Source organism: Plecotus auritus (assembly GCF_963455305.1).
Source record: "Plecotus auritus genome assembly, chromosome: 9".
In the NCBI taxonomy this organism is placed as follows: Eukaryota; Metazoa; Chordata; class Mammalia; order Chiroptera; family Vespertilionidae; genus Plecotus; species Plecotus auritus.
Window position 1 is genome coordinate 152651262 of NC_137783.1, and position 26970 is coordinate 152678231.

Consider the following 26970-nt stretch of genomic DNA (forward strand, 5'->3'; position numbering starts at 1 on the left):
CTCTCTCGCAAATCAATAAAAACATTTTTTTTAAAAAAGCACTCATCCGGTCTGGAGGTCAGCCTTTGCCCTCGGCTCTGGGCGGTGACCTCCAGGCCCCGGATGCCCTGACGTGAGCATGGGGACTTCAGACCGCCTGCACGGGGATTTATGAGGAGGCTGTGGGACACGCTATCTCGGGAGGACTAAAGGTTTTAGCCTGGACTTCTGGGAGGGGCTGGGACTAAAGGTCAGCTGTGGGAGCGAGCGGTATGTGATTAAGCCCCAAGTACACTCTGGAGGCCAAAGGCTGGGGGATGCCCTGCTTGCCCAGTGTTCTATGCCAGGTCTGGGGGGCGCCCTGCCTGGCCAGTGTTCTATGCCAGGTCTGGGGGGGCGCCCTGCTTGGCCAGTGTTCTATGCCAGGTCTGGGGGGCGCCCTGCCTGGCCAGTGTTCTATGCCAGGTCTGGGGGGCGCCCTGCCTGGCCAGTGTTCTATGCCAGGTCTGGGGTCCGGGACTCCCCGGGAGGAGCTTCGTGGTTGGATTCCGCCCTGAGAGCTGTGCACCCCGCCCTCGGGTCCGTTCCAACAGGCACCCTCTCGCTATAATAAAACTAATCTCAGTGCTTCCCGAGTTCCGTGCGTTGTTCCCGCAAGGAGCCGGAGGGTCACAAGCTGGCAGCGGGTGTCTGAGGGGGGACAGTCTGGGGGGGCATGCCCTCACTGTTTGCCCAACTCTGCAGCTGCGGTGTGACCGCCCCTGCCAACTAGCCCTCATCCCCCGCCCCTTCCCTCCTCTGGGTCCTCAGGGCCAGGCACGCCCACCCCAGGCCGCCGGGAAGCTCCTTCCCCATGTACCTGCCCCGTTATTTCAGGCCCTTTGTTCAAATGGCACTTCCTTGGTGAGTCTCCCTAGCTCCCACCCCAAACGCCCACCTCTTCTCCTGCTTTACTTTTTCTTCTTTGACAACTACCACCGAAAAGTTTATTCATCTTACTTCTTTCTTCAAAAATATTTTTTATTGATTTCGGAGAGGGAGAGATAAACATCAATGATGAGAATCACTTAGCTGCCTCCTGCATGCCCCCCCACTAGGGATCGAGCCCACAACCCAGGCATGTGCCCTTGACCAGAATCGAACCCAGGACCCTTCAGTCCGCAGGCCAATGCTCTATCCACTGAGCCACACCAGCCAGGGCCATTTAATCTGCCTCGCCAGGATAGAAACCCCAAGGCGATGGGGAGTTTTGAACTTTGTTCCCTCCTGTACCCCAGGACCCAGAACACTTCCTGGCACATGCTGAGTGTGCAATCAAGGCCTCCTGAATGAGTGGCCTCTTGTACCCTTTAGACAACAGGCCGCCCCACTCCCACTCCACCCCCTGAAAGGCTGTCTGCAAAAACAGGAACACGGACCACACTCAGCTGCAGACCCATTGCTGAGGGAGAGTCAGCAAGACCGACACCTCAGGAGAGCACGCCCAGCGGGGGAGGAGGCCTGGGCGCTAGGCCCAGAGACCCGGCCGACACCTCCCTGTCCAGGCTGGCAGAAGTATGCAACTCTCAGACCCTGATCAGCGTGGGGAAGGCCCGGGCGGGGGGAGAAGAGGAGGAGAAATTCCTGCCATAACAGAAGGTGGAGGGCAGACAGGCCTCACTAGGCAGGGGTACCTTTTATTTGAAGCCAGAAAACACCCTATTGGGGGTTCATCTGTAATCTGTGACAGTAAAAAAAAAAAAGGAGAAACCAGAACCCAAAGGGCCTGGGGAGGGGAGGGGAGGGGAGGGGAGGGGAGGGGAGGGGAGGGGAAGGGAGGGGAGGGAGCAGGCCACGGATCAGGCCACGTAGGGGAAGCTGAGCAGCAGCCCCTCGTGGGGCTCCAACTTCAGGCGCTCCAGCTCGAGAGAGGCGCCCTCCTCCCGGCCCGGCCGGGTGCTGAGCAGCAGGTCGACCCTGGCGGGCAGGCTGGCGCTGGCGGGCAGGCTGCTGGAGGCCCCCAGCCGAGCGGCTTGGCCCACGTCCCCGAAGTTGAGCACTACCAGGTACCGCTCGTTCTGGTCCCAGTGGCGGACGTAGGAGAAGAGGTTGGGCCCCGAGGGGAGCACGTGGAAGTCTCCGTGCAGCAGGGAGCGCTCCTTGCCCCGGTGGTCGCTCAGCCGCCGGAACAGGGTAAGGAGGGAGCCAGTGTCTTCGCTCTGGCCCTGCAAGCGATGGAGACAGAGCGGGAAGGGATGAAGAACTCGGCTGGCTGCGAACTCCTACAAGCCACCGGCCCGGCTGCTGGTCAGGCCCTGCCCCTACAACCCGTACCTTCACAGTCATGTTGGAGCTCACAGGTCCCGAGGTGTTGAGGGAGCTGGATTCATCCCACAGCATGACCGGGGCCTGCTCAGGCTGGAAGGCAGGGAGAACAGGACTTGGGGAAGGCTGGCCCACTCCCCCTTCTCCTCCTCCTGTCCCTCCAGCCCCCCGCAGGCCCTCCCGCCCCCACACCTGACATCTACTGGGCTGGCTCCCCCTCGGGTCCTTGCACTGCCCCTCGGCCAGGGGGCTCTTCCCCCAGACAGCCCCGAGCCGGCTTCCTCGCTCCCCGCCTCTGCTCAGCTGTCTCACAGGGCTTCCTGCGGCCACTTGGAACACAGAAGCAGGCTTTCTTCTGCGGAGCTCTGTGCTCCAGGCTCGGCGCACGGGAATCACTCCGTAAAACGTGGGGAATGAATGAATGAATGAATGACCGGCTCTAGAGATGCCAGCTCAGGTGTCAGCCTCCACGCCTGTGGCCAGAGCTAAGCGAGTGCCTTCCGGTCTTACCCCATCCCTTCTCTCACTCACCTGGCTCCCCCACTAAACCAGGAGAGCCCAGCAGAGTACCCACTGTCCAATGAATGAATGAATGAATGAATGAATGAAGTGACGGCTATCGTACTGAACACTATCTGTACGACACTGCATTTTAAAGTAGCCGTCACTTTATCTGAACCACCTACAAGAGAGGCAGCCTCACAGAACCGATGACCGGGACGTGGAGACGTGAAACCGCTCGCCGCGGCCACACAGCTACGGCCAGGTGAGTGACTAGGAAACCAGCGCAGCGCCCCCGGGAGTCACGCCTGTCCGTGGCATCCACGACTATCTCGGCGGATAAACACGGCTCCCCACTGCGCCGAGAAGGCAGCACCCAATACCTGTCCGGGAAGGGCAGCTGCCTTCAGGCCGATCTCGTCCCCGTAGCTGAAAACCGGGGTCCCCGGCAGCGTGAAGAGCAGCAGCTGGTAGAGTCGGAGGAGTTGAGCCGGCACGAAGGACGTCAGGAGGCCCTTCTGAGACAGCTGTAGGAACGGGCGCGCTGGTGAGCCCCAAAGCCCCCGCCGCCCGTCTCGCAACACCCCTTTCCTCCAAAACTCACCCCGGCCCCCTCCCACCACTGCGGCACTCACACTCCAGCTGCACCAGCGACTGTCATTGGTCAAATGCCCGCGAGTGGCATTTAGGTACTGGGTGACCAGCACTTCTGCATGCTCCCCAGTGAAAGGGGAGGCCGACAGGTACGAGCTAGTCAACAGCAGGTCCTTGGTCGGTTCGAGCAGGCTCAAGATCTCATGAAGGTTGGAGGACCCAGTTCCTGCAATCAAGAGCCTGCAGAGAGCCCAGCAGAGGTCAAGGTTGGTACAGGACAAGAAAGGAAGGAAGGAAGTGGGGAAGACATCTGAACTAGGAACTCCCCCCTTCCCAGGGCCCAGCACTCCACTGGGGGCACCCCCCCCCCCCAGAGCTAAGTCGGGGACAAGGGGTCTGGCACTCACCTATCTTCACTGAAGCTCTTGGTGATGTTCTGCCACTCGGCCAACAACAAGGGCGCGTTCTAGAAGGCAAAAAGCAGAGGCCACTGCTACCGGGCCCTGGCGAGTCCCGCGTGCTCACCGAGGCTGCGTCTCTCACGTACAGGAAACTCACCTTCAGGTTCTCCACGTCCCGAACCTGGAACCCATCCACACCGACCTGCAGCCAGAAACTCAGAGCATCCTACGGGGGGCGGGGGGGGGGGGGGGGGGCGGGGGGGAGAAACACGGGACGACAGAGGAAAGAGTGACACTCTGCTGCAGAGGCCCACAAAACTCCCGCCCCCTCCGAGCCTGCCTGCAAGGTGCTTCCTCGTGACCTGGGCCGTCACCTGCAAGCGAGCCTGGAAGGGCCTCGTGTTCCCACCTCCGTTATAAAGGTTTAGCCCCGGTCCCGCCCCTCCTAACCGATCAGTGATTCTCGTAGTGATACTTCTCTACTCCAGCCCATGGCTTCACCTTTGATAACCACAGAGGAGGCCCAAGAGAGAAAGTGTGTTCGTCACCGTAACCTCATCTGATACTCAGCACGTGTGGAGTGCTGGCACGCCCATTTTAGAGATGTGCAAAGAGTCTCAAAGAAGCCAGGAGGCATGCCCAAGGCTCGATAAGAGAGCAGCAGTGACGGGGCTCAACCACCAGTCAAAATCCCAAGACAAGTGTATGACTCCTCTCCCATGTCCTAAGGCCTAGGAGTGGAGCAAAGGGCTGTGGGTCAGGGCAGGGCTGGGCAGGGCCACCCAAGGATGAAAGACTGAAATGCAAAGCATCCCCCCTGGGCAGTTTCCATGAAGGTTTGGGACAAAGAGCCGGTTCTGTGGGACAGGCCCAGGCCTGAAGCCCTGGCGTGTGAGGCACAGAACATGAAACCCCATTCCCACTGCCCGTTTTCCCTTTTTCTCCCTGCTCCATCTGCTCCCTCCTCTCGTCTCCATTTTCATCGAAGGCTCCCATCTTCATCTCATTACCATGGGAAAGCTTCCCCATCAGCAACGTTTACAGGGTCTGCCAGCAACTTGCTGACGGATGAACTGGATGGCTCCAAGGGTCCTACAGAAATGCTGGGAGAACAGAATCCTACCCCAGAATTAGGGCTGCCAGCCACGTGTGAGGGTCTGCCTCCATTTCTGTTCTGCCCGTTCTCCCATAACGCAGGCATTAGGAGCCTGGGTGACATTCACAGCTCCTCCCCCAGCCTGTTGGCTAGAGAGCTTGAGCCTACACCTTCAGGGAAGTAGTTAAATAAGTTTACTTGGACCTCAAATCCCAGCGCCTGGAACCCTCTGAGCCTTAGTGTCCTCGTGCAGTTTGGGGATCATGAGAGGGACCTTGTGTGGGTACACAGGGGACTAGAAAACATCTATAAAGTACTTGGCATCGTCTAGACACAGGAAGATCCCCATGCTTAGAGTTTCAGGCGGGGCTGTACTTCAAGACATCAAACAGGGACTGGGAAAGCAGTCAGGACAGACTCCCGCTGAGAAGCTTTCCTCTCCCCAAAGGAAGAACAGTCAAACCCAGATTAACACCTGAGAAGCTCCCTTCCTGGCACAGTCACCACCAGAGTGGAGGAAACAGGAAAAAGGGGCGCCCCAGAGAAACAGGCAAAAAACGGGTGCGCTGCTGGCCGCTGTGGGGGGAGCGTGCCTGCTTCACTGCAGGAGCCAGGGCCCCTGCGGGAGGGGGGCCGGGTTCACTACAGGGGCTGCCGTGCGAGGACCCCACAAGCCAAGGACCTGGCTCCCGCCGGCCATCGGCACCAGCACACTCACGGTTATCTTGGTGGCCACGGTGTCCATCTGAGTGGGGAGGAACCACGAGTCCTGGCCCCTGTAGTTGGGAGTGAGGTCCAGAATGACCCGGATGCCTGGAACAGTGGAGGGAGAAGCAGGTGTTGAGAAGGGAGGGGATCGACAAATACCTGTCCGCAGGGTAATTCCTTTGTATTACTTGCTACGAAAGCTTAGATTTGAACCCTGGCAAATCTCAGTCCATTGAAACAGAGACAGGAGCAAGAAGGGGCTTTGAAATCTCATAGGGCAGAAGGTGAACGGTATTAACAGAGAAGGCTGATCTATAGGGTCCTGGGCTTCCCACCCCAAAGTGAACCCTTTTAAAGTAAGACAAGATTTTATCAGGATTTCCTTTCCAAAAGGATCCACTCTTTTCAAGTTTAAAAACCATCAAGTTAGTGGAAGCCCATTTTGAAAACGGCGCTGAAGCCCTGCAGTGGAAGGATGCACAGGCCAGCGGGGCGGCCCTGAACGGCTGGGCAAACCCGAGGCAGGCCGAGGCCTCACAGTCTCCTGTGCCTGCGAGGAACGCTCCGAGCCAGCGGGAGCGAGGCACACAAAAACCCTACCCCGCCTTGCCCCTGGCCAGGAGGCCAGGCCCTTCCTAGCTGCTCCCTTGCCAACTCCAAGGTCCTTCCGGGACCCTAACAAAGGCACCCACTCTTTTTCTTGGCCGCCTGCAGGAGACTCTCAAAATCTTCCTTGGAGCCAAAAGTGGGGTCGATCTGTTCCAAGTTGGTCCCATCGACGTCGTCTTTCTGGGTTTTGTGAATGGGGCCCAGCACCAAGCCCTTCACCTTCAGGGAGCTCAGGTAATCCAGGCGCCCCTTCAGGTCTGCAACGGGAGGGAAGAGGTCAAAGCGGGCGGCTCTGAGGCCTCAGTGCGGAGGGTTGAGCCGCTGATGTAAAGGGCCGAGCACGTTGCTTCAGGGGGAAGGGAAGAGGCTGAGTCAACGTCCCACGTGAAAGAGGGAGAAAGGGGAAGGGGAAGGGGAAACTCTGAAGAAAGGCAGGAGGCGCTACGTCCCAGGCAGCGGCCGCTACGGGGGTAGTCGGGGGGAGAACCGTCCGAGTCCATGGGGGAGAGGGGGGGTGCGAGCGGCTCACCAGTTAAACCAGGGGCGCGAGGGTCAGGGCTGGGGTGCAGGCGCTCACCTGCTAGGCCGCCCGCGCCGGGGCCCTGGAAGGCCTGCAGGTCGCCGACGCGGTAGAGGGCCCCCTTTTGCCACCAGGTCTGCGCCGGCAGGTCGCGGCAGCGCGGCGCGCGCACGATGATGAGCACGGCGCCCGCCAGCATGCCCAGCCAGCCGAGCCAGAAGAGCAGCAGCAGCGCCCAGCGGGTGCGCACCCAGCCGGGGCTGCCCGCCACCTTCAGCAGCTCTTCCTTGGACAGGCCCGTGAACTTGGTCGCCGCCGCCTCCGCCTCGTCGTCGGCCACCTTGATCTTCACCAGGCCGTTCTTCTCGGCGCCGCCCGCCATGACCGCGGACACGGCCGCCCCCGAGGCCGCGTTCATCGGCTGCTTCTCGGGTTCCAGCTCGTTCAGCTCCACTTCCTTCATGTCCACCTCGGCGTCCTGGCTCATGGTGCCTGCGGAACCGGCGACACGACGCAGTCTGCGATCAGGTGGTGGCTGGACACGGGTCTCGACCTCCGGAACCCAGAACGCTCTCCCCCGCGGGCCGCTCCGAGCGCCTGACCTCGTCTGCGGTGGGGCGGGGCGGCGCGACCTCGGGGAGGGGCGCAGGGAACCCCGCCCCGGCCCGCCTCCCCTTAAAGTGGAACCTCCCGGGGTGCTCTTTCCGGACCGCTAGCGTGCGGGGCAATAGTGTCAGCTCCCCAAGGTTCCCTCCAGCCGGCGCTCAGGAGCCACCTTAGCACGAAGCCTCCTGTAGGTGGGCAGTCTGTGGTCCCCCTGCCCGGTTCCCGTAGGGCATCAGCAGCACACCCAGCAGGGTGCGGTCCCGAGGCCCCTCTTCAGGGCCCACACGGAAGGCTAGCGACTGCCCAACACCATGGGACCTATTTGCCCCAAGCAGGGCTCAAGCCACCGCCCGCCTCGCCTTCCCCGCCTGCCTCGCCTTCCCCGCTCGCCTCGCCTTCCCCGCCTGCGGGAGGCCCTAAGGCCCAGAGCACAACCACCCTGCGCCCTTTCCGCCCAGGCCTCTGGGGGCTCCGAGACCTCGCTCCCCGCAGGGCCTGGCCCACTCCAGCAAGACTCATCGTGACTTCAGTTCATTCGGGAGGCAGCAGTTATTTGTGGAACGCCCGCTACAATACTTTGCTTTATTAACTTTACTGAACTAGCTCTAGCCCAGTCTTCTCGGGATGTTTTATGATGACTCTGCCTGGACAGGAGATGCTGACACTGTGGTCTTACCCTCCCCTCCCCCAGGGTCTGGCGCCAGGATGTCGGCAGCTAGGAATTGGACGTCCACAAGAGACTGATGGGCAACCTCTGGGCTGTAGCAAACATCCCGGGGCTAGGCCTCAGTTAGAGGCATGTGGGTATTTCCTACAACAGATCGGAAGATGCCATGGTCAGACCCTTCCCCACCTCGCAGGTCCTCCCAGAGTCCCAACCTCCCCAGCTGCCCTCGCCTCCCCACCACTTCCCTATGGAAGCCCCCGCCGCAGCTCTGCTCAGAGGCCTTGAAGACCACCCCACTTTCCAACAGGCAGGTCCCTGAGCCAAGGGTAAGTGAGCACAGCGGCGACTGCTCGACAGCAGCACCGTGAGGTGCCAACACCCTCAGGAACTCCTTGTTCCTGAGCAGTGCCAGCTGGGCCATTTTCAGAGGAGCTGAAGGAAGGAAGTTCTTTCCCCCTCCCTCACGTGGGCTGGAAGCCAAGATGGCTGTGTATTTGGAAGAAAGCAGAAACCAAGATCTGAAGCAGGAACAGACAAGAAGGGGGGCCACAGGAGAGCCAACGGTGTGAAAGGCCCATCCTCTGCCATCACATTCTTCACCCCAGAGCCCATACCCCAACCGAAGCCTGGTGAAGCCGGACCAATTCCTAAAGGCAGGCAGCCAAGTGGGTAGAGGTTGGGGTTCAGTCCAGTGTTCAATGATGATAAGACGTCCAAGGTGCCTTGAACATGCAGTTAAGCGCCAACCTGGGGCTCTGCCCAGATTTTTATCCCCAGCACGAAACCTCAAGGTTGAAAACGGGGTCAGAAGCTCTCTTTGAGATGGTCCACATAACCACCCACCCCAGGAACACAGCATCTCCCTCAGTCCCCATGGCTCCAGACAGATACAGCCAATCCCTTCTGCATGGGATAAAGTAGCTAACAACTCACCTCCCATTTGTCACCCACCCCAGGGACTACCCTCCAGCCACCGCAGCTTCAAGCACCGGCCAGCCTGACAGCACCCAGGCCTTTTTCTGGCCTCTGCATCTTTTTGCTCAGGCCATTCCCTCTGTGTTTTGCCCTTCCTATTCTGCCAGTTTTGCTTCATAAACTTCCTATCCGTTCAAGACTTAGCTCAAATGACAGCTTTCCTCAGCTCCCCCAAAAGGATTACTTTCCAGCCACTGTGCACCTACCTCTGCTACCATTCATGTCCCCTTTGTTTATTGCATTTCCTTTTCTGAGCGGCTGTTTGCACTTGAAACGGGGCAGGGCCCTTGTGCTATTTGTCAATGGACCTGCCTGCTCAGAGGTAGCATAGAGCAGGCGCTTGATAAATGAGTGGATGAACTGTATCAATCAAGCCCAAATAATTCCTTTCTTAGACACAATTCAACAAAAGTAGCATGTGAAGCTGAAACCGGTTTGGCTCAGTGGATAGAGCGTCAGCCTGCGGATTGAGGGGTCCCGGGTTCGATTCCGGTCAAGGGCATGTACCTTGGTTGCGGGCACATCCCCAGTGGGAGGTGTGCAGGAGGCAGCTGATCGATGTTTCTCTCTCATCGATGTTTCTAGCTCTCTATCCCTCTCCTTACCTCTCTGTAAAAAATCAATAAAATATTTAAAAAAAAAAAAAGTAGCATGTGAAGATAGATAAAAGTGAAAAGGAATTTAAACTGTTAATGTAAAAAACCATTGAAACCTGTAAAGAATTTTTGTGATTTGAGCCAAACTGTCGACATATGCCAGGAAGCAGAACCTCAAGGAATTGAGATAATGCTCCCGAGAATGGTGGGTTACATCTGTATTTATACACTAGAGGCCCAGTGCACGAAATTCGTGCATGGGGGGGGTGTCGCTCAGCCCAGCCTGCACCCTCTCCAATCTGGGACCCCTTGAGGGATGTCCGACTGCCCGTTTAGGCCCGATCCCGCTAGGATTGGGCCTAAATGGGAAGTTGGACATCCCTCTCACAATCCAGGACAGCTGGCTCCCAACTGCTCGCTGGCCTGCCTTCCTGATTGCCCCTAACCGCTTCTGCCTCCCAGCCTGATCACCCCCTAACCACTCCCCTGCCAGCCTGATTGATGCCTAACTGCTCCCCTGCCAGCCTGTTTGCCCCTAACTGCCCACCCCTGCAGGCCTGGTCACACCTAACTGCCCTCCCCTGCAGGCCTGGTCACCCCTAACTGCCCTCCCCTGCAGGCCTGGTCCCCTCAACTGCTCTCCCCTGCAGGCTTGGGTCCTCCCCAACTGCCCTTCCCTGCAGGCCCAGTCGCCCCCAACTTCCCTCCTCTGCCGGCCTGGTCACCCCTAACTGCCCTCCCCTGCAGGCTTGATCACCCCCAACTACCCTCCCTTGCAGGCCTGGTCCCTCCCAACTGCCCTCCCCTGCTGGCCATCTTGTGGCGGCCATCTTGTGTCCACATGGGGGCAGCCATCTTGTGTGTTGGAGTGATGGTCAATTTGCATATTGTTCTTTTATTAGATAGGATAGAGGCCTGGTGCACAGGTGGGGGCCAGCTGGTTTGCCCTGAAGGGTGTCCCGGATCACGGTGGGGGTTCCCTGGGGGCATGGGGCAGCCTGGAGAAGGGGCCTGTGGTGGTTTGCAGGCCGGCCATGCCCCCCGGCGACCCAAGTGGAGGCCCTGGTATCTGGGATTTATTTATCTTCTATAATTGAAACTTTGTAGCCTTGAGTGCAGGCCTGGGCCGGCCAGGGTGTGCAGAAAGCTTGGCTTCCCCATTGCTGGGGAAACCCAAGCCTCCTGCTCGCTCCATGGCCACAGCCATCTTGGTTGGGGTTAATTTGCATACTCACTCCTGATTGGCTAATGGGCGTGGCTTGTAGGTGTAGTGGAGTGATGGTTGATTTGCATATTACTCTTTTATTATAGAATATTGCAATCAAAGGAAAGGGACGTAGGTGGGTTACATGAAATCCATTGGTGAAAGACTAGAGAGGCGGGAGAAAGCAATGGGGGGGGAACCCCTGGGACTGGATAAGAAGTAAAATGATAGACACATACTTAGGTGGGTGCAGGAACAATTAACATAACAATGAAGGAATCTGTGGTCTCTGTCCTGGCTCCCAGCACATTAGGGTGTGCCCTGAGGGGCCCAGAAAAAGGGAAGTTACAAGCTACCCAGACTTTTCAAAGGGTATGTTATCACAGATGCAAAAAGACAAATAGGGCCCTAACCAGTTTGGCTCAGTGGATGGAGCTTCCGCCTGCTGACTGAAAGGTCCCAGGTTCGATTCCGGTCAAGGGCATGTACCTTGGTTGCGGGCACATCCCCAGAAGGCAATGTGCAGGAGGCAACTGATTGGTGTTTCTCTCCCATCAATGTTTCTAACTCTCTATCCTTCTCCCTTCCTCTCTGTAAAAAAATCAATAAAATATATTAAAAAAAAAAAAAGACAGGTATGATCAGTTAAGGTAAAGGTTGACCTTGTCAGTGAAGATACCGGCCTAGGATGTAACTACCCACCATCACTGCTTTTAGTTAAAGTTTAATTTCAGACCATCCTTTGTGGTGACTTTAGGTCTCTGAGTTTGCAAGACCGCCATGCAGGCCTCCCCTGAGTTTGTCAGGTTAGCATGTGGCCCCTTTCGTCCACAAAACAGTATTTATAAAGATGAAGCTGTTTATGCAGGGGACAAGACTCGGAACTGTTCAGCCAAAACAAAACACAGTACCAAATCTGGGGGAAGGGGAGGACAGAAAAGCAACGGTGGAGAAAGAGGGCAGGAGGTGGCCAGAGAGCCTCGGACTCGACAATGTATGTTGACAAATATAAAATTTAGTATTTAACACAGGAATGCAAAGTACAGAATCTGTCAAAAAGAATTTAGCCTTCAAGAGAAAATGAGACAAAGCAAAGAAAAAAAGCAGTAAAATGGTCCAGGAGCCAATAGGACCACAGGCAGCCAGGAGTCCTCAGGACTTCACACTCAGGCTGGCAGGTGGAGGCGGGGCCCTGAAATCTAATTCTGTTGCAAAAATTCATGTCACTGGTTTCCCAACAGATGAGGATTACTTGATCTTGGCCAAAAGATAAGGACATTATTTCCCCCCAAAGTATAAAAAAGGATTTCCAAAGAGAGCAAAGATGGGGGGATAGTTAGAAACAGGAGACCGTCTCCCAAGCCCAGGATATTATTCCAAAGACCCAGGAAAAAGCATCGGGGCTCCGCCTCTAAAACACCCATCACCCCACCCCACCCCCCCAGCAGTTCAGCCATCTGAAAGGAGGTGTTGCCTGAAGTTAAGAAACTGAGCATTTGGAAGTCAAAGTGCAGCTGAAATGAAAGCGAAGAAGGAGGCAGACCCTAACCAAAGGGACTGAGTTGGCCCCTGTTCTGGGCAGAAGTGGTGCTGGACTATTATTCCAAAGGCTGCAGCAGGGACACTGGTTCTAAAGAGGAGAGCTGTCCTGGGGAAGGGTGAGGAATGCGAGGGGGGTAAGAACCAGAGAGAGTAAACGCAACTAAAAGCATCTCTTAGGCAAAGAGAAATACACGCGCCAGCCTACGCTGGACACGGGCGTCCAAAACGGTTCACTGCTACCAGAGCTTTTCAGCAGTAAATTCTGAAGACACATAATGAGAATCTGGGAGCGTGGATTTCAATATAGAGTCTTAGGTGAAGTCACCACTAGGATAGGGACTGAAGAATTACATCTGTTACATGATTATCACAGCCCCAATTTCACACGTTTTCTGACCACTGTGAGTCCCCCAAAGCACATATTCCCAGAGGAGCTGCGATACGAGGCTGTGATATTGGGAGATAAGAAATACAGATGCTCCCTGACTTACGATGGGGTTACATCCCAGGAAATCCATCGTCAATTGAAAATGTATTTAATACAGCTAACATCAGAGCTTAGCCCTTCTACTGAATTCTTACTGCTTTCACACCATGGTAAAGCAAAAAATCACAAGACGAACCATCCTAAGCTGGGAACCGTCTGTACACACATTTGGTCTTCATCCCTGTTTCCTGGCACGAGAGCCACTAACCCCTTGTACTTCCTGAACAACAGAGGCGATAGGCCATCTTTTGTTCTAATATTTGGTCTTAGTCCTCCCAGACACAAGGGCTCCTCAGACCCTTGGAGTCTAGTGTAGTAAGAGTGTCATTTTGTATGTTAAGGAGGTGCTGGGGGGAGGGGGGAGGCCTAGATAGTCCCAGGATAGGGGGTAAGAGTGTCATTTTGTATGTTAAGGAGGTGCTGGGGGCAGGGGGGAGGCCTAGATAGTCCCAGGATAGGGGGTAAGCGTGTCATTTTGTATGTTAAGGAGGTGCTGGGGGTAGGGGGAGGCCTAGATAGTCCCAGGATAGGGGCTGGTTGCCAGAGGAATTACCAGTGATCAGTAGGTTACAACTTTCAGCCCCACCCTCTGGACGTCCAGAGAGGGGAGAGGCTGAACGCTGGGTTAATCACCAGTGGCCATGGACATGCCTGCACAGTGGCACCTCCATAAAAGCCCGACACACAGGGTTTGGAGAGCTTCCAGTTGGTGAACACAACCATGTGCCTGGAAGATAACACACCCCAAGCTCCTGTGCTTGGAACTCTTCCAGACCTCTTCCCGTGTACCTCTTTTCTGGCTATTCATTTATGTTATCCTTTACTAGAGGCCCAGTGCACGAAATTTTGTGCACTGGTAGGGTCCCTAGTGGCTGCCAGCTGCCAGCAGGGTACTCCCTCCCTTCCCCCAGTCGCCTGCTGCCGCCGCTGCCACCAGCCAGGTCCTCTCTCCCTTCCCCCGGCCGGCCCGCCCCCTGGTTGAACTCCTAGAAGAACTCCCGGTTAATGGAACAATATGCATGCTATGCTTTTACTATCCTATATAACAAAAGGCTAATATATGCAAATTGACCAAACGGCAGAATGACCAGTCACTATGATGCACACTGACCACCAGGGGGCAGGCGCTCAACACAGGAGCTGCCCCCTGGTGGTCAGTGCACTCCCAAGGCGGGCAGGGAGCGGGCCTAAGCCATCAGTCAGACATCCCCCAAGGATTCCCGGACTGCTAAAGGGCGCAGGCCGGGCTGAGGGGACCTCCCCTCCACAGTGCACAAATGTCGTGCACCAGGCCTCTAGTATAGGATAATAAACTGGTAAAGGGAAGTAAAGGGGTACCCTGAGTTCTATGAGCTGTTACAGCAAATTCGAACCTGAGGAGGGGGTTGTGGGAACCCTGATTTGTAGCCAACTCAGATAGAAGTGTGAGTAACCTGGGAACGGAGATTGAGATTGGTGTCTGAAGTCGGGGACAGTATGTAAGACTGAGGCCTTCACCTCTGGGGTCTGTACAAACCCTAAGTGTTAGTTTCAGAACTGAATAAATTGTAGGACATCCAGTTGGTGTTTGCACAGAAGTGGAGAATTACTTGGTGTGGAAAACCCATACATTTGGTGTCAGAAGTATTCTGAACAGAAAACAGATCATAGTGGATGGTAGTAAACTGGTCATAACAGCAGATTCTTATCTAGACCCTTGGTCGAATGCACTCAAATATGGGAATGTTATTTAAGAAAGTTTTTTCTTATTCATTACACTAAACAGAGAAGGTACAAAATATATATGGAAATGCAGACATTTAGCAAGACATTATGAAATAACAGAAATTTAGATTCTAACTACCACTCTTCCATGAAAAGAGCAGGTAAACTCAAAACAAAAATCTGTACTATTAAGGTATTGACTTAAAACTCAGAAGTTTAAGAAAAGTGGATTTTACCACAAGTTTGGAAGGGGGATCCATCCCTTTTTATCCTCAAATTAGCAAGCAGCATTAGAACTGAGTTACCATATAGTAAATTTCTTTAAAATAATGTCAGAAATTTACAAAAACACTTTTATCGATAACTAACACTTGATCTGGGGAAAAATACTGAGACCTAAATATTTTTATCTACTTCCAGCAAATAAAATCCTAAACAGAAAAATAAAACTGAATCTATAGACAAATTATTAGGATAAGAGTTCAATAAAATACTAGAGACAAGACAAGATGCAAAAATAATTCTGTTCTGAACACTAGTAGCAAACTACTAGGAAAAAAATGTAAGTTGCCACGTCCACTAGCAATGAAAACATTCACACACAAAACACTGAGTACCTGCTATGTTCTAGGCATTGTTCTATGAGCTGGGGAGGCAGCAAGGAATGAGTCCCTGCTCTCATGAAGCTTAATTCCACTGAGTGGAAGAAAGAGAATAAAAATAAATATTCAAACATATATCAAATGATTACAAGCCACAAATGTTAAAAAATATAGTATCTGAAGCTAATAAAACTAATAAACTCTTGTATAAAGCATATAAAGTATACCTAACTGTCAGTAAGGCCTGGCTGGCATGGCTCAGTGGTTGAGTGTTGACCTATGAACCAGGAGGTCATGGTTCAATTCCCGGTCAGGGCACATGCCCGGGTTGCTGGCTCAATCCCCGATATGGGGTGTGCAGGAGGCGGCCGATCAATGATTATCTCTCATCACTGATGTTTCTCTCTCTCCCTCTCCCTTCCTCTCTGAAATCAATTAAAAAAAACATATATACTAGAGGCCCTGTGCATGAATTCATGCACAGGTGCGGTCCCTCAGCCTGGCCAGTGATTGGGTTGATCGGGGCATCTCGCCCAATCCCGATCAAGGCCACGGGAGGTTAGCTGGCTGATGGCGGGGGGGAGGGACCACGGGAGGTTCCTATTGGGGTGATCGGGGCCAGCCAGCCAGGGGAAGGGGCCACGGGAGATTGACTGGCCGGGGGTAGGACCACAGGAGGTTGGCTATGGGAACACACTGACCACCAGAGGGCAGATCCAGCATTGAGAGTCTGCCCCCTGGTGGTCAGTGCGCGTCATAGCGACTGGTCAACCGGTCGTTTGGTCCTAACAGTCATTTAGGCTTTTATATATATAGATATATGCGCGCACGTGCGCACACACACACACACACACACACATATACACAACATCTGACTAAACCAAGTGATGACAAGGTTATGAAAATGCATAACATTAATTAGAACAACCACTCCAGGTGAGCTATGTGCAAAAGGCTGTAGCATTGAAAATATAACCATAACCCAGCAATGTCACTCCTAGATTCATACCCCAGAGAAACTCTCACGCATATGCACAAAGCAACAGTCAAAAGATTTCACTGCAACGATGCTTTTTATAGTAGTAAAAATTTGGAAGTCTGAAAGAGGGCCTATCACTAGTGGACAAAATCATTTGTAGTAAACTTCTAAAGAGAAGTTAATTTATTGATTTGAGAGAGAAACATCGATTTGTTGTTCCACTTATTTATGCATCCACTGTTTGCTTCCTGTGTGTGCCCTGACCGTGGATCCAAACCACAACCGTGGCGTATCAGGACCACACCCTAACCAACTGAGCTGCCCAGCCAGGACAGAAAACACTAAATCTCAAGACAGGCCAAACGTGTCAAACACGTAGCACTAAAGGAAAAGAGGAAATAGCAGCTTCACCTTAAATTTTTCCCCAAAAAACTGAAAGGTACAGTGTAATGCCAACCGTCTGCACTTTAACTGACCTCTGTCCCAAAAGGGAGACCGCACCATTCCTGGAGGTCCCGCGCTATCAGGCTGGTATGTGGAGTGGATGGAGCAAGTCCTTTTCCAATCTCCTGGTGCCAACAATCTACTTGCTAACGAACCCTTTGGGAGACAATTTATCAGAGGTGAAAGGGTAAGCACAGCCCTAGTCGGTTTGGCTCAGTGGCTAGAGCATTGGCCTGCGGACTAAAGAGTCGTGGGTTCGATTCCAGATAAGCGCACATGGCCAGGTTGCAGGCTCAGTCCTCAGTAGGGGGCGTGCAGGAGGCAGCCAATCAATGATTCTCTGTCATCATTGATGTTTCTCTCTCTCCCTTCCTCTCTGAAATCAATAAAACTATACATTTAAAATCTACACTCATGCCCTAACTGGTTTGGCTCAGTGGAGAGAGCGTCAGCCTGCGGACTCAAGGGTCCCGGGTTTGATTCCGGTCAAGGGCATGTACCTTGGTTGTGGGCACATCCCCAGTAGGGGGTGTGCAGGAGGCAGCTGGTCGATGTTTCTCTCTCATCCATGTTTCTAATTCGCTATCCCTCTCCGTAAAAAATCAATAAAATATATTTTTAAAAAATCTACACTAATAAAAGAGAAAGATGCAAATTGACCGTACCTTCGCAACGCCCACCAGCCAATCAGGAGTGAGTATACAAATTAACCCAACAAAGATGGCGGGCTAATTTGTATACACAGGTGCCGAGCAGCCGGGGGTGGGACGCCATGGCAAAGATGCAGGCGTTCTGCACCACGCCAGCCGCTCCGGGCCTCTGGGCAGCATGGGAAGGCGGAAAGGCGGCTCTGGGCCAGAGCGAAGGTGGTGCTGGCAGCCAGGGGAAGGAAGGCCCATTCTTGGACTAATCTTCGTGCATTGGGCCTCTAGTCCTATATAATAAAAGGCTAATATGTAGCCGAAACCGGTTTGGCTCAGTGGATAGAGCATCGGCCTGCGGACTCAAGGGTCCCGAGTTTGATTCCGGTCAAGGGCATGTACCTTGGTTGCGGGCACATCCCCAGTGGGAGGTGTGCAGGAGGCAGCTGACTGATGTTTCTCTCTCATCGATGTTTCTAGGTCTCTATCCCTCTCCCTTCCTCTCTGTAAAAAATCAATAAAATATATTTTTTTAAAAAAAAGGCTAATATGTAGGTTGACCAAATGGTGGAACGGCCGGTAGCTATGATGTGCACTGACCACCAGGGGGCAGACGCTCAGTGCAGGAGCTGCCCTCTGGGGGTCAGTGCGCTCCAACAGGGGGAGCCCCACTCAGCCAGAAGCCGGCTCACAGCTGGTGAGTGCAGCAGCAGCGGTGGGAGCCTCTCCTGCCTCTGCGGCGGCGCTGAGGATGTCTGACCATCAGGCGGACATCCCCTGAAGGCTCCCGGACTGCAAGAGGGCACAGGCTGGGCTGAAGGACACCCCCCCTTCCACCCCACCCCCCCCGAGTGTACGAATTTCATGCACTGGGCCTCTTGTAAATAAATAAAAATCAATGGTAAGAGCAGACATCTCTCTTGATCTTGGGCCAAAAAAACAAAGAAATGAGACCTACAATTAAGATTCCTAGTGGGCCTTGCTTCCATAAATTTCACTCAAGGTTACAGAAGCATCCTGAGCTTAGCCAGTTTGGCTCAGTGGATAAAGCGTCAGCCTACGGACTCCTGGGTTTGATTCCGGTCAAGGGCACATGCCCGGGTTGCAGGCTCAATTCCCAGTAGGGGTCATGCAGGAGGCAGCCGATCAATGACTCTCTCTCATCACTGATGTTTCTATCTCTCCCTCCGTCTCCCTTCCTCTGTATCAATAAAAATATATTAAAAAAAAAAGCAGCCTGAAAGCTGTTCCTTATATAAAATTCTGCATTTTCAATTCTCCCCCCAAAACCAGCCTGATCCTTCCCTTGGAGAGCTCCCCAGTGGCACCTTCCTCGGCAGTTCGGGAAATAAGGAAATTCTGTTCTCAAACTGAATTTTTGCCATAAAGGTGAATGTCCTACTGCCAGCTCCCAGCAGAGCACTGGGCATTTGCATATCCCTACTCCTCTGGGAATCCTGGCAGTGCTTCTTGCTGCCAGGAGGGGGCAAAGGATGCCGAGAAAAACGCCTGAGAGCAGCCTGCATCCTCCAAGACAGCGATTTCCAACATTTCCACCTCATGGCACACCTAAACTAATGACTAAAATCCCGCGGCACACCAAAAAACATGTATTTGCTGATCTGACCAAAAAATATGTATGGTTTTGATTCATTTAGGCTCAATTCCCAGTAGGGGTCGTGCAGGAGGCAGCCGATCAATGACTCTCTCTCATCTTTTGATGTTTCTATCTCTCCCTCCCGTCTCCCTTCCTCTGTATCAATAAAAATATATTTAAAAAACCAAAAGCAAAAACAAAAACTAGATGGCTATTGCCATGTTGGCTGTTGTAATTTTTTAAAAATGTGTTGTTATTGATTTCAGAGAGAGGGAGATAAAAACATCAATGATGAGAATCATTGATCAGCTGCCTCCTGCGGGCCCCCTACTGGGGATTGAGTGGGAAACCCAGGCATGTGTCCTAACCTGGACTCAAACCATGACCTTCTGATTCCTGGGTCCATGCTCAACTCCTGAGCCACACAGACCGGGCTTGGCATATCATTCATTTGTTTGTTTCTCTTTGTCTATCCACCAGAATATAAACTCCAAGGGTGCTTTGTTCCCTGTTGTATCTCCTGGCTTAGTAGGTGCTCAACAAATACTGGTAGAATAAATGTTAAATGAAAGTCACCTATAATCCCAACTGCCAAGAACACTGTTTTTTGTTGGCACTTATTCCCTTCACCCCCTTTATAGCTTACAAAAAGAGCATCCCCCTCTACATTCCCCCTTTCTAGTGGATTCTGTGTCACTACACAAGAGGTTGCAAACTCAGTCTAACCACCTTTGGCTCACAGGCATATTCTGATTGGCTCACAGAATATGCTTTAAAAAAACGGACGTGTGCCCTGGCTGGTTGGCTTAGTGGGTAGAGCGTCGGGCCTGGGAACTGAAATGTCCCAGGTTCGATTCTGGTCAAGGACACATGCCCGGGTTGTGGGCTCAATCCCCAATGGGGGACTTGCAGGAGGCAGCCGATCCATGATTCTCCCTCATCATGGATGTTTCTATTTCTCTCCCCCTCTTCCTTCCTCTCTGAAATCAATAAAAATATATTAAAATAAATAAATAAACAGACGTTAGGTGTTTACCACAAACGACTGAAATTAGCACTAGCCAGTTTGGCTCAGTGGATAGAGTGTCGGCCTGCGGACTGAAGGATCCCAGGTTCATTCCGGTCAAGGGCCTATGCCCAGGTTGTGGGCTCGATCCCCAGTGGGGGCCATGCCGGAGGCAGCCAATCGATGATTCTCTCATCATAGATGTTTCTATCTCTCTCTCTCTCCCCCTTCCTTTCTGAAATCAGTAAAAATATATTTTTTTAAAAGAAACACTTTTTTTAAAAAATTGAAGTTAAAAGTCAACACTTAAAATAGGCAAATATACAATTTTTGATTTCTTGAACCTCTTGGTCATATTTCTTTAGAGACCACTCAAGCAAGGCAATCAGCTGGAACTAAGGGCCACCTAGGCTCTCCAGAGGCCCTACCAGTTCATATGGCTTATCTGCATTCCTGACATTTTTGTAGGTCTGAGTTGGAGGGAGACCCAGACTTAAATCCTCTCCTTTCCATTCCCACTGCCATTACACTTGTTAGTACAGAATCCACTCACCTGTAGCCTAAACTACTGAGACAATCTAATTAACGTCTTCGTCTCCATCTTATTCCTCAATTTGTAATCACCACCCTGCTTAAAAACTATGGGCTTTTTTCTTACTATCTATAGTTCAATGATTTGGCTTTGCCATCCAGGCCCTCCTCATCTGGCCTTCCCCACAAAATCTTTCCCAGTTTTGTTTTGTGTTTTTTTAATATATTTTTTAATTTATTTATTTTTAATAGAGAGGAAGGGAGAGGGATAGAGCATTAGAAACATCGATGAGAGAGAAACATCGATCAGCTGCCTCCTGCACACTCCCCACTAGGGATGTGCCCACAACCAAGGTACATGCCCTTGACCGGAATCGAACCTGGGACCCTTCAGTCCGCAGGCCGACGCTCTGTCCACTGAGCCAAACCGGTCAGGGCTCTTTCCCAGTTTTATATTCTACTATTCCCTTCAGCCCACACTTCATGCATTATATCCATGCACTTTCTTCCTTTTCCAGATCCTCCAAGTCTGTGTTCAAATTGTTTCTTTAACTTAAATTTCCTCCCGGGGTCGGTCTATCTACCCTTCAAGATCCAGACACTCCATAGAGCATTTCCAATCTCCATTCCCACATGCAACCTCCCTCGCCCTGTCTGCCTACCCTGGATTTCCCATAAATTTCCTGCTCCATCTACTTGAACAAAGCACTTAATAGTTACCGAGCAAATGAATTTATTCGTCCATAATAACTTTGTTCAAACTGGAATTCTCTCCATATTGTGTACACTGTCACTTGTTGTATTATCCTGGGACACACGGGGACCGCATTGCCCCCAAAGAAGTGAAAATCGGTTCTCGGTAGAGGAAGGAGAGAGAGGCAGGAAAATCTTAGATACTGAAAAGGTTTCTGGCCCTCCAAAAGGCCACAGTACACAGGCAGATACACGGTGTATCAGTGGTATTACAATTCCATGGGGCCCTAGCTGGTAGAGCATCAGCCTGTGGACTGAGCAGCGGTCGCCAACTGGTGGTCCGTCTGTGAGGTCCGAAAGGTTGGCGACTGCTGGACTGAAGGGTCCCAGGTTCGAGTCCAGTCAAGGGCACATGCTCGGGTTGCGGGCTTGATCCCCAGTAGGGGGCTGCAGGGATCCATGATTCTCATCATTGATGTTTCTATCTCCCTCTCCCTTTCTCAATAAAAAAAAAATATTAAAAAAAACTTTTCATGGGGGGGAGGGGCGGGAATTAGAAGGGAAAATGTCTTTTTTTTTTTTTTTTTTTTGAAAATGTCTTTTTAAGGCGCCTGTGGAGCGATAATAATGAGGGAAGACTGAGAAACGGTACCCGAAGATCATTCCATTTGTCTCCTGTGTATCTGCTTGGTCCCCGGCTACCTTGAGAACAGTGTGATGATGGCAGACAAGCATGGATGTCCAAGGGCAGGGTCTGGAATCAGGCGGCCTGGATTTGGACCTTGGCTCTCCTATTTCTTGGCTGGATAACACAAGCAAGGTACCTAAGGTCTCTAGGTCTCGGGTTCCTCATCTACCACCTTACCTGAATCCCTCTCCCTGGGGTTAGGTACTAAGTGAGGTCGCACAGCAGAGCACATCCCAAGGGCTTTGTGCACGTTTGTAAACCACCCACGACTGGTGACCGAACGCTGGCAGGTCTCAGTAACGAGTCTCCAGGGGACGGGAACCCTGGCAACCAGGCGGGAGCTGCAGGGGGTCCCTCACCTACAAAAGGGGGTAGTAAGTGTACCTACCACTTGGGATTTGGGGACTCATCCATTCATGCAGGGTGCTTAAAACGGTGCTCCTAACGCGAGCCGTGCTGCAAGTCAAGATCCTAGCAACACCAGACCAGACCGCAGGACGCGGTGGCCAGCCAGGAAAACCAGACCCTGTCCTAAGACTCGAGCAGAGCACCTCCGACCTGGTTCACTCCCGAAATGGCTCCATGCAAGGGACCTGCAGCTGAGCGCGGCCCAGCCCGGACCTCAGTACCTGAGTCGCCTCCCGCGCCGGCACCCTGCGCACCAGGCCCGGTCGAGGGTTCAGGAGGTTCGGGATCCATGGAGGTGGGCCCTGCACACGGGTTTAGGGTGTGTGGGGGCAAGGGGAGCTCAGGGGAGGGTTTGGGGGTGGGCGGCTCTGACCCAGACGTAGCGACAATCCGCGGGAAGCCGGCCCAGGCCTCAGGGCTCCAGTCCCACGGAAGGCGGCGGTAGAGACCCCGCCGCAGCGCCCAAGGCGTGCCTGCGCGCGGCCCTAAGGCGCCTGCGCAACTTTTCGCGCCGCTGGGGGCGCGCGCGCACGTCCTCTTTGTCTGGAAATCTCTACCCACAACTCCCCAGGCTCGCACGCGCTCTCCCCATGCGCGTGCGCCCGCCACAGCCCCGCCCTCCAATCCCGTGGGCCTCTGCGAGAGGGTATTTAAGTGCCTCGCTGGGTCTTGTAGGTCTTGTTTTTTCTCTGCTTCTCTGGGTGAGTGTCCTTTCTCCTTCGGAAAGGAATGGCCGCGTGAGCGTGGCTTGCTTTAGGTCGTCTTCTGTGTTACATCTGTTTGGCGGGGGGGAGAAATGGGGCGACTTGGCCATGGCCTCCAGTCCTCGAAGCTACCGCATGGCTTTGTGAAGGACAAAATGGCGATGGCGGGCGGTGCCGGCGGCCTTCTCTGTGATGAGAGCCTTTCACAGACCTGTACTGAACTCCGTGAGGATCAGAAACTCTGAGACTGGCCTCGCACAGCCGGTGCAGTCGTCGTTCCGGAAGACAAAGCGTTGGGGCAATGTTTAATTACCCACCTAATGTCCTCGTCTGCAGGGTTCGGGCGCACGTTTGAACGTCAAGGCCCCGGAACGTGCCTCTTGTTCGAGTAAGTGCTGAAGGCCACCCTGGGCGGCTATTCCTCCCGTTGTTGAGTGCATGCAAGTCCTATGCGATGTGCTACGGGGATGATAAAAACTGAACTCTCTCTTTCTGATGGATTGGTGGAGAACTAGAAATTCTGAGTAGCACCATCCGCAGCAAAAGTTCTGTGTTTTTCCATGCTTGGGTCTTTTTAGCTCTGAAGCGGTGAGGCACGAACACAGACAAGGCTGCAAGGCATGAAACTTTAAGTGAAGGGTGCTCTCCGCTCTTTTCCAGGTATGGCTCCGTTCCAGAGAGCTTGCGGGTTGGAGGATGGGACCAGACCTCTCCTGGTGCAGATCGGTCCTGGCAGCGATGCTCCGGTGGGCACAGAGTGGTGACGCAGTTACGGGTAGGGGCGCAGTGTGTAGATGGGTGGTGTCCGGTTGGGCTGGCCACTCCGTGATGAACATTCAACGACAAGCATATGACTGAACTTCAAAGTGATGTCATCTAAGTCCTGAGAAGTTGGCCCGGAGCATTCAGGGGACTTGGAGCGGCTGTGACTGGGTCGATGTAATGCCTCCTTTTTCTGTCCCTAGCATCTCATCCGTCCTGAGGGATTCCGCCGCCTACCAGGGTGACCACAGGTAATAGTTTAGAGGAGGGATTGAGGTGTTCTCTCTCCAGAGTTCCCCACAGCCAGGAGAGAGCATGGCCCTTCCGGCCTGTTTCTCTTGGAATGGTTTTGCTGGGGAGGGGAGAGAACAGCCCAGTAGTACATCGGGTTCTTGAGGGTGAGGTTTCCCCCCCTCACCCACGTGTCACTGTCAGATGATTTGAATTGTTACGCTGATGCTCTGTGAGGTGTGACAGGTAATAGCATGTTAGAGTTCTGATGGCAGTTTCTGTTCAATGATGAAATCTTACTCCTTTCTAGTATTTCTGGGTAATAATTTGCTCTTCATTTACAGGTTGTCCTGATGATGATCTATTCATCTACCTAAATGGTAAGTAGCTTCTCCCAGTACTCCAGTACTGTGGTAAACTAACATGTGAACCCACTATCCAAAGAATAACTTGGCAACCTGTGGGTTTTTTTTTTTGTCACCAGAGCCCTGACTGACCCATTTAGCTTTCTTGTAGTGATGTTTCCTGATCTCTTGCCTTCTAGATCGCCATTGATCTGCCCGGGGTTGAACTCATGGAAAGAGGTGGAAGTGGTGAGTATGTGTAACTGTTTTTTTGTTTTGTTTTAAATATATTTTATTGATTTTTTTTTTTTTACAGAGAGGAAGGGAGAGATAGAGAGTTAGAAACATCGATGAGAGAGAAACATCGATCAACTGCCTCCTGCACACCCCCTACTGGGGAAGTGCCCGCAACCAAGGTACATGCCCCTGACCGGAATCGAACCTGGGACCCTTCAGTCCGCAGGCCGACGCTCTATCCACCGAGCCAAACCGGTTTCGGCATGTGTAACTGTTGTAACGTGCTCCAGAGTCCAGTGCCAGTGAGGAGAGCAAACATCCTGTCTTACCCCAGTACTGGCCCCAGAGCCAGTAATGGTGAACCCACTGGGGCTAACTGGGAGAGAGGATGAGAATTTGTTCCGTAAGGAACTGTCTGAGGTACAACAAACAGACAGTATTTGCTTGGTTTTTCTTGATCTGCCCATTAACCATAACTGGAATCACTTTGGCTGTCTTAGATGCTTTGCTAATGGCGTGATCTCATTTAGGAGCGCTGGGTCCTGTATGCTACGGAAAAACCTCCGGAGTTAAAAGGTTAGTTGATTGTCAGGCTTATGCCACCAAGTATTCGGTTTCTATGATGAATCGAACTAGCTCACTATGACTCACATAATGAAAACATCTGAACACCTGAGAAACTGGAGAAGATGATGTTTGGCGGGGATGCCGAGTTGGAATTTTTATCGACCACACCCTTGTCTTTCTAGGCACTGTCAACCCTAACCTGCTTGCTTGTCCACTCAGAGGTGAGTGATTTCCACGTGTGTTGGTGCGTGCAGCATGCCGGGTAGAAAATGCCCCTTAGGCCTCTATATATGATGACTGACCTGGAATCTCGTTCGGCTGATGACTTGCTGTTGAGACTCGGAAATCTGATTTTCTCGGAACTGGTTGAAGCGGGCACAGCTTTTAGTGCAGGACGTGCATGCTGACCGTCTTGTTTTTTGTTTTTGTTTTTCAGGTCCAGCACCTTCGCGGGGGCCCTGGAATGATTTGAGGTAAATCTCTAACTCCCTCTGTGGCTGCCATATGAAATGTGCCAGTTTGGCTCTTTGGATCACTCACCAGTGATGAGTTTAATACCGCCCCAGTCTGATCACTGTGACTGAAAGGTATTTCTGAGCTGTGAGCTTGCCTTGGAGTGAGTGGCCTGGGGAAGCTGAGTAGGCAGTACAGCCAATAGGACATTCTTTGGACTGCCTCATTTCTGTAAAGTGCGTGCTTTATTTTTTTAAAATATATTTTATTGATTTTTTTTTACAGAGAGGAAGGGAAAGGGAGAGAGTTAGAAACATCGATGAGAGAGAAACATCGATCAGCTGCCTCTTGCACACCCCCTACTGGGGATGTGCCCACAACCAAGGTACATGCCCTTGACCGGAATGAACCCCGGACCCTTCAGTCCGCAGGCCGATGCTCTATCCACTGAGCCACACCGGTCAGGGCAAGTGCGTGTTTTAAGACCTCTGCAGCCTATGCAGGAGTGCCTGTCCTCCAAACGATAGGGCTTCCTAGGACTGGTTGACTTAGTTCCCAATCATTCTTTTGCAGGGGAAGTGGGAGCTGTATTTCTGCTCAACTTCCGTCTGAAGTTAGAGGTGAGTAATTCAGAGGGGAAGTGCAAGCCAAGCCACAATTTCCCAGTGAGGAAACATTCACATGTCTTACCTCCTGTCCTTGTCCCAGAGCCTGTAAAGGTGAACCCACTGGGGCTGGCTGGGGGAGAAGAGGAAAGTTTGTTCCAGAAGGAACTGTCTGAGGGATCACAAGGACTTCTAAACATCGGAAAGGGGAAAATAAATAACTTGTTGAAAAAATTGTGGGTTTTTTTTTTTTTTTTTCAGGTCTAAAGAGAGAACAAAGCATGTATAATGGTAGGTATCTGCCCGTTTTCTGGTGTGTAACCAAAGTTACTGACATACAGAAAACCTAGAGGTGTGGGTGGGTTAAAGGTTGGCCCCTTGTAAGCTCACAGTGCATATTTCCCATCCAATAAAAAACTCACCTTTTTTTTTTTTTTTTTCTACAGGAATTCAACTCTTTGAAGACGAGAATTTTCAAGCAATTGCTTGTATAATCTGGCTGTTTAAATTTTCAAATAATTTCCATCCTTAAAAATAAAGGTTCTTTTTTATCCTTCACCCTGGTTGATGTGTTTGAGTGAATCTAGCTTGCATAAATAGGTTAAACTTCTAGGGCAGTGGTCAGCAAACTGCAGCTCGCAAGCCAGGGTTTGCTGCTCTGTTGACTAATGAGTTTGCCAACCATTGTTCTAGGGCATCTGGGAGGGGTGCTTAGGTAAACAATTGTTGAATGAAAAATAGTTGGCACTGAATATTCATCTTGATCTGCATATGCTATTATATCTGAGCATATGCAAATGACTACTTGAGAAGTTAGTCTCATCCGATTGGGTTGCCTGTGTCCACTTAATACCCAATGTTTTCAAACCTATCTGGTCCTGGGCAAGCTGGCTTTGGCTTTTGGTAGTGGCAGGCAGCATGGGTGGGAGGTGGGGTGTATGTGTGGTTAGGTCTGATTCTGAGCCTTTTAAAGCCGTTGCATAGT

General features: G+C 52.4%; 1 protein-coding gene and 1 long non-coding RNA gene across 2 annotated transcripts; one reads left to right on the top strand and one right to left on the bottom strand.

Annotated features, from left to right (window-relative positions):
- Window positions 1–1635: 1635 nt before the first annotated feature.
- On the bottom strand, window positions 1636–22589 carry SLC3A2 (solute carrier family 3 member 2). Its single transcript, XM_080688381.1, has 10 exons — window positions 22304–22589; window positions 6770–7204; window positions 6276–6449; window positions 5594–5688; window positions 3937–4005; window positions 3786–3844; window positions 3420–3618; window positions 3168–3311; window positions 2293–2376; window positions 1636–2183 (listed from the first exon to the last, which is right to left on the bottom strand). Exons 1-10 carry the CDS (start codon window positions 22371–22373, stop codon window positions 1818–1820), a joined length of 1695 nt encoding a protein of 564 aa, XP_080544507.1. The 5' UTR covers window positions 22374–22589; the 3' UTR covers window positions 1636–1817.
- A 115-nt stretch (window positions 22590–22704) lies between these two features.
- Window positions 22705–26543, top strand: LOC308258125. The gene is made up of 12 exons (XR_013961659.1): window positions 22705–22783; window positions 23123–23174; window positions 23447–23532; window positions 23752–23799; window positions 24124–24159; window positions 24324–24372; window positions 24891–24936; window positions 25110–25148; window positions 25364–25400; window positions 25954–26000; window positions 26247–26276; window positions 26432–26543. It is a non-coding gene; the product is annotated as an uncharacterized lncRNA (long non-coding RNA).
- Window positions 26544–26970: the final 427 nt, after the last annotated feature.

Coding starts and splice junctions, on each gene's coding strand:
- SLC3A2 (XM_080688381.1), bottom strand. CDS start 22,373: ATGGATCCCGAACCTCCTGAACCCTCGACCGGGCCTGGTGCGCAGGGT. Junction 5,689..6,275: donor GCAGGCGGCCAAGAAAAAGA/GTGGGTGCCTTT, acceptor CCACTGTTCCAG/GCATCCGGGTCATTCTGGAC. Junction 3,619..3,785: donor AAGAGCTTCAGTGAAGATAG/GTGAGTGCCAGA, acceptor GGCTCTCTGCAG/GCTCTTGATTGCAGGAACTG.